Source organism: Oryx dammah, unplaced genomic scaffold (genome assembly GCF_014754425.2).
Source record: "Oryx dammah isolate SB20612 unplaced genomic scaffold, SCBI_Odam_1.1 HiC_scaffold_1, whole genome shotgun sequence".
Taxonomy (NCBI): domain Eukaryota; kingdom Metazoa; phylum Chordata; class Mammalia; order Artiodactyla; family Bovidae; genus Oryx; species Oryx dammah.
In genome coordinates this window covers 96,950,280-96,962,432 of record NW_024070185.1, presented here as the reverse complement: position 1 = coordinate 96,962,432, position 12,153 = coordinate 96,950,280, and the positions used below count along the sequence as shown (strand labels likewise).

Sequence of the window (12,153 nt, the reverse complement as noted above, 5' to 3'; positions counted from 1 at the left end):
TTGAGTCCTGGTTCTGCCACTGGCTCTGGCTGCATGAATCTGAAAGAGTCTCCTTGGACCTTCCCAGTCCTGTGACTCATGAGCTTCCTACCTCTTCCTCTCCCTGCTTCACGTGAGAAGGAGAGGATGTGCTTGTGAATCCTTGGCAAATAGTAAAAGCACTGGTACAAACATAAGGAGTTGGTGGCACACTTGTCTCTGTGTTATTTGCAGTGATGATTGTTGGGGAAGATTAATGTATGTGTTTCTTTAGTTCTTTGTTTACCATTTGTGACATGTATTTTGGTTCATCTCAGGCCGAAGAGAAAAAAGTTCCTGAGAAGACTCTTCAGACTCCACTTTTGCCATCCCCCGTGGCTGATCACGTGAAGTGTAACATTTTGAAGGCCCAGCTGGAGAACGCATCCCGAGTGAGTGCCCAGGTGTGTGCCTGCAAGCCTTTGGTTTTCTGTCGCAAGGTTTCATCAGTGACGTGTACAAGAGGTGCTCTGGGACTGCTGTGTCAGTCGGGTCCAGCCACGACATAGGAACCACATCTGTTATGTGAATAGAGCTTTTATATAAAGAGTTATTAACCAGTGTTTATTGGGTTGGCCAAAAAGTTCATTTGGGTTTTTCATAACATCTTAGAGCAAAACCTGAAGGAACGTTTTGGCCAAAGCCCAGTAATAGTTGGGAAAGTGAAAGGGCCAGCTTTGTACCCCGTGGAGGATCTGAGGGCCGCTGGCTGCTAAATCTCCTGTTGATCTCCAGTGTGAGCTCAGCCGGCCTGGCTGGCTGAGTGGGTGTCCTTCCATCCACACACTTCTTTGTGGGACTCACTAGACGGAGGAGGACGAGGCTTCTTTCAAAATCATATGACGTGACTCTTCCCAGGCTTGTTACACTGATCTGAAAGGACAGATTCTAAACTCTTTTGAAGGCTCTAAGTGCTATGTGAGCATGGAGCTGCTTATTACTCCTGACCTAAAAATGTGAGGTAGGGAATTAAACTATGGGTTTGACTTTTCCTACACCATCCTTTTCTCATTCAGTCCTGAGCTGGCACATAGCAGGAACTCGATAAGAGTATGAATGCAAGCATTGATTGTATTTGAATGATTAAGTGTTAATCCCCAGATGGGGAATGACTCAAGAAAATATTTTTTTTGTTAAATAAACACCGGAAAAAACACAACTGGTTATTGACTGAGTACTTGATGACCTACCTCTTTGATACACCTTCACATTTCTATAATCCTTTGAATGTAGGACACTTGGGAACATTTTTGCGTGCTAAGATATTAAGTTTTGACTAACCTGCCTGTTTTCTTTAGCAGGTTGGAAAAGAGGAATCACCGTTTGTAAATATTAATAAGAAATCCACTCTTCAGGACGCTAGTGTAAGGTCTGTTGCTTCTTATTTGAATGGGGAAACAATAGTACCATCAACATTATTCTCAAAATGTTACTCATGAGGGCATTTGATAATAAAGTAGAAGGCAATGGCACCCCACTCCAGTACTTTTGGTTGGAAAATCCCATGGACGGAGGAGCCTGGTGGGCTGCAGTCCATGGGGTCACTGAGAGTTGGACACGACTCAGTGACTTCATTTTCACTTTTCACTTGCATGCATTGGAGAAGGAAATGGCAACCCACTCCAGTGTTCTTGCCTGGAGAATCCCAGGGATGGCGGAGCCTGGTGGGCTGCCATCTATGGGGTCGCACAGAGTCGGACACGACTGAAGCAACGCAGCAGCAGAGAAGAAAAAGAAAACGGAGAGAATGTGAGCCTGAAGAGAGAGAGGGAAAAAGACTGTCTCAACTTCCTTTATGTCTCAAAAATGCCACTTACTCTGTTTTAATATTTCTACCTGCTGTATTAGCAGGTCACTTTGAGTTGCTTCTCAGGCATGTTGACCTGACCACGTCAGTCCCCTGTTTAAAGTCAGGGTGGAGTCCGGACTCCTTAACAGAGCAGAGGAAGCCCTTCGTGACCTGGCTTCTGCTCACTGTCTCAGCTCAGTTCAGCACTCGTCCCTTGGTCCATTATCTGAGCCCCTGGAAGTACTAGAGTCACAGATGTTCTTTAAAACCTCCAGACCACCACCAACCCAAACCCAGAGAAAAACCGTTCTTTCCTAATCTCATAGAAAGTAGACACTCTTCACCTCTCTGTGAATAACTAGCTATAGATCATGGCAGCCCCATGGATACCTTGGCAGTCTGCTAACACTGGTGGGGTCTCCCTAGGATAAAGTTTCCTAAAATGTGTCCAAGGAACACTACATCAGTATCTTGTTAAAACCAAAAACTACAGTCCTCCTCCAGACATTTCAGATCCTTTGGTGGGAGGTAGGGCCGTTTTGGTGAGGGTAGGGGTGTTGTAGTGGGGAAAGGCCAGAAACAAGAATTTCAAAAAAACACCTTATGTAATCTAGGAAACACTACCCTGGGAAATTCTTATACTTGATGCTAAAAATAAAAATGAATATTTCTCTATGTTATCTTATGATGCCTAGTCCATTTTCTTGGTATAAATTTGTCTTACTCCAGAGACACATACCCAGCTGTCTCTTGGACTTTTTGAAGCCTTAATTCATCTCTTCCAACCCCACCCTGCTGCTCATTTCATCAGTCTTCCTATCTTGGTTAATGTCACTGTGTGTGTGCACGTGTGCCCAGTCGCTTCAGTCATGTCCGAGTCTTTGCAACCCTATGGACTGTAGCCATCAGACTCCTCAGTCCATGGGATTCTCCAGGCAAGAATATTGGAGTGGATTTCCATTCCCTCTTCTGGGGGATCTTCCTGACCCAGGGATTGAACCCATATCTCCTGCATCCCCTGCATAGCAGGCAGATTTGTTACCAATGAGCCACCAGGGAAGCCCCAAAGTCATTGATACCTACCTGTTATTTAGATCTGATGCCTGGGAGTCCTTGACTTTCTCCTATTCGTGCCCTCATGTAATTGGTCACCAAGTCCTGCCAATTTGATTTTCATATTATCTCCCATGTCCATCCCCTCCTTATCATGACCCTCTTCCCAGCCTACCCCCAGCACTCACCATTTATCATCCTGGATAAGCACTACTACAGTTTTCTAAGATGCTCTGTCTGGCTTGTCCTCATCAGCATCCTTTGTTGCTCTAAGGGCCTTTCTAAAATGCAAGTCTGACCATGCCATTCCCTTGCCAAAAACCTTCAGTGGCTGCCTTTGCCTTTATATAAACAACTCAGCTTGAGGCACCTCATGCAGGGGCCCCTGGTTTCCCCTCTAGTCGCAAGCCCCTGATCTTCCCCTGGAACTTTACCTTGTTGTTGTTCAGTTGCTAAGTTGTGTCTGACTCTTTGTGACCCCGTGGACTAGCACACCAGGCTTCCCTGTCCTTCACTATCTCCCGGTGCTTGCTTGGATTCATGTCCATTGAATCAGTGATGCTGACTCTACCTTACCCATCAGCAGATCTGGGTCTCCACTCTGTCTCCCACCTTCCCTCCATCTGGTTAAGTCTAAACCCCTGCTTGAAGCTTTCCAAACACCACCCATTCCACCCTAGCAGAGTAATGTGGTCCCCTGAGTTCTTCCAGGGACTGCGTTCAGTTGCCTCTGGGGGGCCAGCTTGAGGAAGTCATGAACCTAGAATACGTTGATTCTATTTCATGTTTGCTCATTTATGTTTCTTTAACATTTATTGCACTCTGGCCACATACCTATCACCACCAAATTAGGCACTCAGCAGAAGGGAAGATGGAGGCCCAGACTTGTTAACTGACTTACTAGAAGTCTCTTGCTGAGAATCTCAGTTTGTTTTGATGTCCATTGGTCCCAGAAAGTAATTACTGGGGTTTTTTTTTTAAGTGAAATCACTCAATCATAAAAATGTGTCAAAACTTTTCCTTAAAATCACAGTTAGGAGTAATCCCATTGGTTAACTGCGTTGTTTTCTAATATAAAAATGAAACAATTTTTAACATTTTAATCTGGACATAGAATTAAAATGTTTTAGAGTGAGTCCTAAAGGTCTCCTGATTATATATTTTTTATATGAACTACTCTATCATTCTTTATCTATTTAAAAAATGTATTCTCTGTTATGTTTAAAATAACATAGATACAAGATTACTTACTTGGAAGCAAAAATAGGCTATCCACAGGTTTCCCTTTACTTGTTTCACTGGCAAAACCTGGTTATGAACAAAAACCTAATATTGGGAAGGGAGTGTTTTGGGCAGAGAAATTTCATGTGATACCCCAATCATGTTCAGTTCCTGCTTGCTGTATTTTCCTCCTTATAATTTTTTTATTTTGGCTTTTCTGTGGCATTTTTAAATAATTATATGTAATAGGTAGAGTGAAGAGGAGGAAAGAAATGGCCATCTTGACTATCAGTGTTAGTAAGGTATAAATTAACTGAGAAAGCAGTCCCTACTGTCAAAACCAGACCATAAACCTCTTTGTTGGTGGTGTTGTGTTTTTCTGATCTGTCTCTAGAAGTCCTATTCCTATACGTGTGGAAACTACACAACCAGCTATGGAAAAGCCGGAGATCAAGCCTCCCCGAGTGCGGAAGTTAACAAGACAATACAGTTTGTGAGTTCCATGCTGCAAGTTTTTCAATTATAACAACAAAGGTGATGCCAAATGTCCAGTTGTAAATGCTTCTTAGCCCTTCACACCCCTCCCAAAGGACCACCTCAAAAATACAGTCTATTTTCCAATATAAGTCATAATGGTGCTGGATCTTTGTCCCTGAAAGCATGACACGGGGGCCATAGGCAGTCTTTATTGACTGCTTTAGAACAAATTACTACAAGATTTAGTGGCTTAAGACAGTCTGCGGTTATTTTCTCACAGTTTCTTTGGGTTGGGGTCCAGGCATGGCTTAGCTGAGTCTTCTGGGTCAGAGTATCTGTTAAGGCTGCCCTCGAGATATTGGCAAGGGCTGCAGTCTCATCTGAATGCTCACTCATACAGTGTGGGGCAGAACTCAATTCCTTGAGGACTGTTGGACTGAGGACATCATTCCTTGCTGGCTTTTGACTGGAGGTTGCCTTTAGTTCCTAAACATGTAGACCTCTTCCACTTTCTCTGAGAAAATACACAAGAAGAGCCAGAAAGACTTCTAGGAAGGCAACATTACAGCCTTTTATAACCTAACCTCACACATGACATTTCATCACTTTTGCCCTATTCTCTTCATTAGAAGCAAGTCACCAGAACCAGCCCACACTTAAGAGGAGGAGCTTCCTCAGGGGCACAGATAGCACAGGAGGAACATGGGGAGTATGTTGGATGCTGTCTCCGTTGTGTCTTAGTGAAATGGTAGCACTGTCTGTCAACAGAGCCAAAGCTGATCCCTGAGCAATAAGAAGAGCTCTATTCCTGTAGGAATTTCCTGGTGGCTCAGTGGTAAAGAATCCACTTGCCAATGAAGGAGACATGTTCAATCCCTGGTCTGAGAAGATCCTTGGAGAGGGAAATGGCAACCTACTCCAGTATCCTTGCCTGGAGACCCCTATGGAGGCTGGCATACTACAGTCCATAGAGTCGCAAAGAGTCAGACATGACTTAGTAACTGAACAACAACAACAGATTTGTGTAGGAAGAACCATATTCCTGTAGAAGAAGCCCATATGCCTGCAGGAGAAGCCCATATTGCTGTGGGTGGAGCCATATTCCAAAGTGTACCAGAACCAGGACCTGTCCAGTTCTGTTGAACTTAACAAAAGTTTCCTAACTCCCTTGTGCACAGGAATATTCTAGGGACTGTGAGGGAAGAACAAAGTAACTTTGACAATTCCCATGCAAGGACTTAAATTTATGAGAGGGAAAGATAGATTGTAAATAATTTTAATCCAAAGAGGGCAGGTAAATGCTGCAGTTAAATGTGGTGGTACATTAGTAAAATCACAATGGTTGTTCCCATTTCTTGACCTCAGCTATGGCCCAGGTATCATGTCTGGATATATAATTGGTCAGAGAGCTGCAAGGGGATCTTTGGGTGCAGTGCAAAGCACGGGGCTCTGGAGTTAGAAAGGCTTCTTGTTTACTGTCATAAACTCTTGGGAAAATTACTCTTTGAATCTCTCTGTAATCTGTAAAATGGACAAAGATTTTGTGAGGGTAAACATAAGATAATGTGGGTAAGCCCTAGCAAGGGACCTGGCTGAAGGATGAGCTAGTTCCTGTTGCTTTCTTATTATGCACCTGAAGCCTCTAAAAAGGTCAAGTTTAGGAGGTACCAAGACTACAATGTATAGGACAAGGAGCAAACTGCAGCTGCAGTTCTCCAGCAGTCACCTCTGGCCTGCCACTTGCACCTTGTAAAAAGGAGAAGCGGGGCTATTTCAGGACAGACACATTCCACCTCATTAGCCTTAGTAGAAACTTCTGGACCATATAGCAGCTGTATTTCCTAGGAAAGTCAACATGAGAAAGCTTCAAATGATTAACATTCCTAATGATCTCTGGGAGACAGATTAACCAATGAAAAATCTGCTTCCCAGAGGATAAAGCTGGCAAGATTAGCCTTTCATTTTACATTTCGAAATTCAAAATGTTATTATCACCCATTCAGGATATGTAATCATGTTGGAAACAATGACTATTACATAGCCTGGAAGGAAAGAAAATTTAACTAATTCACCAAATTGCCTCTTTTAAGGAAACCCTTTCTGAACCTCTGATTTCTTGTGTATTTCATAAGATACCCCAAAGTATTCTGGTTTGAAAATCAAAGAATGGCACTGTTTTCCCCATTAGTAGTAAATAGCAAAATTAACAGATGGGATGTTCCCAGTTTTGCATTTTCATCCCATAAATAGTTCTTGTATTGTCAACACTAGTTACCACTACTTTACTCATCTCTTCCACTCACAGATATTGATGAAGTTAATAAACACATGGTTAAGGGATGTAGATTGGAAAAATTAAGATTTCTCATTCCCTGAAAAATAATTCTGCATCATTCTTTTTGACATGTGGGGAGGTGTGTGCCTTTTTTAGTGGTTACAGTATTCCTAGTTAAGAGGTCAGAATTACATGTGCTTGTTTGGGTTTTAGGCTACTTCATCAAAGCATCATGATATTTAGGTTCTCTGAATAGGTTTTCAAACTGCCGCTTTTTAGGATATAAACAAAAATCTCAGCTGTGTTCTTTTCTCGAAATACGACATAGGGAGGAAAAGTGTGACTGCTGTGTTTAGAGTGAAGGAATTAAACTCTGCAAAGAGTTTAAGGCAGGTAAAAGTATATATTGAGATCAGCTGGTATGTTTAGAAAAGGATGATCTGCTTAGTTTTCCCCCATAAATTGAACTTTACTATTTATTTAGATATAGTGTAGGGACTTCCCTGTGGTTTAGATTTTGCCTTCCTATGCAGGGGGTGTGGATTCGATCCCTGGTAGGGAAGCTAAGATCTCACATGCCTTGCAGCCAGAAAACCAAGCATGAAATAGAAGCAATATTGTAACAAAATCAAAAAAGACTTTAAAAATGATCGACATTAAAAAAGTCTTTTTTAAAAAAGGTAAAAGTAAACATAGTGTAAAAATCTGAAACTATTCAGGCAAGACAAAAAAATCCAAAGAGAAATTAAACTAATCCCCTAGAATCATACCATCAAAAATAACCAATGTTCACCTTTATGACTAATACTCTAGACATTTTTCTATGCCTTTCTTTAAAACAGAAAGGAATCATTTCAAAGAAAAGAATCATACCATATGTAAAACTTTACTTATTAAAATGTTTCATGAATAGACTTTAGATAACATGTGTTCATCATATATCACATTGATAACATAAGCTATCTGGCATGGCCCAAGACCTTAGGTATGCTAAGCCACTTATTCAGCAGGATATCCCAAGGGTCCAGGGGTTCTCTCAGGAGCTTGTCAATGACCAGTGTTTCCTTTGGAATGTACAGGGTTCAGGCAACTGGGTCTCGCTGGTTTAGCACTTTCCTGCACAGGCAGGAATCTGGTTGGCAGCAGGCAATAGGGAACCTGTCCTAATTTCTGTAAGTTTAAGAAAATACTGTCCATGCCAAGAGTGGACGATTGATGGTGCTTCTCTTTGCCAGGATGATCAGATCAGAAAGGCTTCCAGCCTTGGCATACCTTGTGAGAAGTCAAGCCTTCCCCATAAATTCAGGCTCTGGAGATGAGCCCCGGGTGCCAGTCCAGACTTTTCCTCCCTCATGATGACTTCCTGTCCAGTGTCCTTTCCATCATGGGTCATCCCGTTTGATCAGAGAGGGTCTAAAATCAGAACTACTTGGCCCCAAGACAATTATGCCCAACTCCTCCTTTATAACCAGTTTATCACCAAAGGGACAGTTGCTGTTAGACCATAAGAGGAGTCTTTCATTCAAAACAGTAGGTTTCTACAGCTCTTATATTTACCCTTCTATGGGAGGCTACTCAGAATAACATCCCTTGGTTTGGTGGTTCTCAAAATGTTAAACATAGAACTACTATACAACTCACCAATTCCCCTCCTAGGTAGAATTCCAATCCAAAAGAGTTGAAAGCAGAGATTCAAACAGATGTTTGCACACCACGTTCATAACAATAGCTAAATTTCAGAAACAACCCAAGTATCCATCAACAGATGAAGGGATAAACAAAATATAATCTATCTATACAATGGAATATTATTCAACCATAAAAAGGAATGAAACTTTGACTTATGCTACAACATGGATAGATCTTGAAAACATTATAGTAAAAAAAAAAAAAACAAACCCAGATACAGAGAAGAATTTACTATATAATTTCATTTATATGAGGTACCTAGAGTAGTCACATTCATTCAGACAGAAAACCATGTTGAGGAGAGGTGTAAAATTTCCCCTTTTCCCTTTCTGAGTTCTTGTGTCCAGACTAATAATAAAATAAGAAGACAGGTCATTAGGAGAACAGGAAACAAATTTTAATTCATGCACATGGATATCTCATAGAAATAGCACTTAAGAAGTGGCCAAAGCAGGCAGCTTTTGTACTTTTTAGACAAAGAAATAAAAAAATTTGTAAGCAATTGACAGGATAAAGAAACTTAGGTATCGGGTGCTCAATTAGTGAAGAATATAAACAGTTTGGACTTGGGGTAGTAACTTAAAGAAGTAGCAAGGTTTGTTTATATAGGCTTCTTGGCCTAAATTCCCTATCTCTGTGATAAAGGGGTCTTTCTGCCAGGAAATGGCAACGCACTCCAGTAATCTTGCCTGGAAAATACCATGGACGAAGGAGCGTAGTAGGCTATAGTCCATGGGGTCGCAAGGAGTTTCACTTTTTTTTCTGCCTACTATAGGGAGTACACCTTTCACGTGAGAGATTTATATCCTGCTTTCAGGGAGACAGAGAGGAGGGTCAGAGTGCTGGTGGCCATTTCTTAAGTAACTTAATTCAAAATAATCAATATGACAGACCTTTATACCACATAACAAGCTGAAAGGAGAAAGTCTGTCAGAAATTAAGGAACAACTTTTTGCAATACTTTACGTTATAATTTGACATTATGAAGAGAAGAAGAAAACTTGAGACCTGCAGCAGAATTTCAATATTCTCTTGGAAGCCAGTACAAACTATATATATACATTTTTCAACCTCTCATGAAATCTTTATTTTCAATTTTCTGCTTATTCCCTTGTCTTCTCCCTAATCATTTTATCACGTGCATCCTAAGATCATTGCTCTTCTACTTCCCATTTTCCAGACTGTACTTATAAGCACTCTTTGAAGGGGAAAAGAAGCACAAAAATGCAAATATTTCTCTTACAAAACCCTCGAAGTCATACTGAAATCCTCACGTTGAAATTTATGTACCTCGGTACCAGTAAGTTTTCTTATCCCCACATAACTGCTATTTTGAAAAGAAACACTGAACACACAAGGTAGGGAGTACAAACTATATTGATAAATATTTATTTCTGATTTAAATGCCAAAAGTCATTACTCTTTCTGACTAAATGCCAAAGGACAAAATTACCCTAAATTGTTTCTAAAATGCAAATTTTCATAACTAGGATATTATATCTCATAGTGAATACATATTTTATTTAATGGTAAAAATATCTCTTATCTGATTAATTAAAAAATCCTGTGGACATTTCCAGAAATAAGTTTTCAGTGATGGTGGTAATTCAATCTTTCCTTCAGGGTCTTCAAAAAATGCTATATAAAAAATGTATTAAGTTTTTTCTCCATATAGTTTTATTAAAATTAAAAACTCTATCCGAATAAAAAATCAATATGCTACTGTGGCATATTTGGGGGTGGCCCACTCTGAGCCCCAGTAGCAGAACAAACATTACCAGGGACTTCAGGGAGGGGACCATGGGGAGATATTGTCTGACGAGTACAGAGTTGCTGTTGGGATGATAGAAAAGTCTAGGGTATAAATAAAGTAATTGCTATCCAACATTGTGAATGTCTAAGCCACTGAATTATATGCTTACAAATGGATAACATGATAATTATTATGTTATATTTTTATATTAAAATTTGTTTTTCATCCCTTGGCAAGTGACAGAAAATCCAGCCCAAATTTGCTTTGGCTAAAGGTCGATATATTGGCTCCCGTAAGCTGGACATCTGGTAGACATCTGGGGAGACCCCAACCCCCAGCCTAGCTGTCCCAGCCCTCCCCACCTACCTCCACTCCCCACGGCCTGTTTATTATTGTAATGAGCAGAGCTTCATGTGCTTTTAGTAACCGCAGTGATGAAGACGACCTCCCTCCAGACCTGGCCGAGGCAGTGGGAGCAACCACAACTGCAACCGCAGCTACCACCACCGCCACCACCACACAAGCCTCAGTGCCGCTGCTGTCCCCCAAAGTTCACAAGATCAGCTCGCCTCAGGACTCAGAAGGCAAGGGCCAGCTGTCCCCAGGGGCCAAGGTACGGGAGAGGCCCTGAGGAGGAGCTCTACTCACTGCAGTGTCTGCATAAATTCAGTGTGTGGCATCTGTGTGCGCTTGAGCTTTGTGTCATCAACTCTGGGTGCTCCTAAAACAACAGTAACAACCACATGTTTTTTTTAATATAATCCGTCCCTGAAAGATAACCATGTATGAGAGACAAATAGTATCATATAAAAGCATGTGTTCTGTACTTAAAGGGAAATTTAAGAGATTTCTGAGGGCAGTTTTGGTTTTAAAATATCATCCCTGTGAACGCTATTACTCCACTGTGAAGACAGAAAGTGAGATATGGCTTTTTACCCACCAAAATGGAAAATCTGGAGAAGAAAAAACCTAGAAGTGTCCCCATCTCGTTCCTTATGGGAGATAGCCTGTGTTGATAGTTTGAAATTGATCAATATTCTATCTGTCGGCTTGAAATTTCAGGAAATTGCCAGTGGTGTGAATGGGCTGACAAAGGTCTTACACAAGACATTTCTCTTGGTTTTCTTTGAGTGATGCTTGGTTGCAGTCACTCTTCAGCGATTGGTCTTGCTCTCCAAGCAAATGCTGGGTCAAATGTTGCTTGGTCCCTGGACCCCACTGAGGAATGCTGTGTGCATGAGGCGGGGCCCCCCAAAGCAAGACCAGAGCCACAGAGTCTATTCTCAGTTGCTCCTTTGAAATACCTGTGGCTGCTTTAAATTAGCAGTCACTCCATGGACCTTGTTTCTCTGAGCCTCAGTTTCTTCTTCCCAAAAATGGAAGTAAAATCTACTACCCTGCTCAACCCATGAGTCCAATGGAGATTAAAGTGCTTGTGCAAACAGGATGCCTGAGGCTTCTGCGGCTCCAGGGAGCACGATTCCCAGTAACATCAGAGTAACAACAGTCCAGGCACATCCCGCATGCCTCGGGCAGTCTTTCAGGGTCTCCGTTACTGGGGGTCTCTGGGAATATCTCCATGTTCCTCAACAGAATCCTGGCTGGACCCCCTCAGCCTGTGACTGGCCCAGACCGAGGCTCCCTGCTTTTCTGTAGATCACCTCCTGGGAACTGGAGTCGGGTTAACTCCACTATGCCAAGTCCCAGCACTGCTTTGTCCCAAGTGCGGACACAGGGTCCTCTCTACGGTCCCAGGCCGTAGTTAAAACCACGTGAACACATTTACGAAACAGAAGGGACCTGGGTTGGAGATGCAGTCAGCATCCTGTCAGAGGCCACAGGGCTCCCTCTCCTGGCCAGCTCTCTCCTTAGGGCTCT

The 12,153-nt window shown here is 42.0% G+C and overlaps 1 protein-coding gene across 4 annotated transcripts in view; it reads left to right on the top strand.

Moving 5' to 3' along the window:
• Positions 1-12,153, top strand: part of EPB41L4B (erythrocyte membrane protein band 4.1 like 4B) — a 141,803-nt gene that overhangs the window by 106,640 nt on the left and 23,010 nt on the right. For 3 of the 4 annotated variants that reach the window (XM_040237367.1, XM_040237360.1, XM_040237349.1), the window contains exons 18-21: positions 297-422; positions 1,320-1,387; positions 4,476-4,574; positions 10,699-10,888. In XM_040237367.1, coding sequence (XP_040093301.1) covers positions 297-422; positions 1,320-1,387; positions 4,476-4,574; positions 10,699-10,888 — 483 coding nt within the window. The remainder of the gene's footprint in view (positions 1-296; positions 423-1,319; positions 1,388-4,475; positions 4,575-10,698; positions 10,889-12,153) is intronic. The other variant, XM_040237352.1, reaches the window with a different exon arrangement.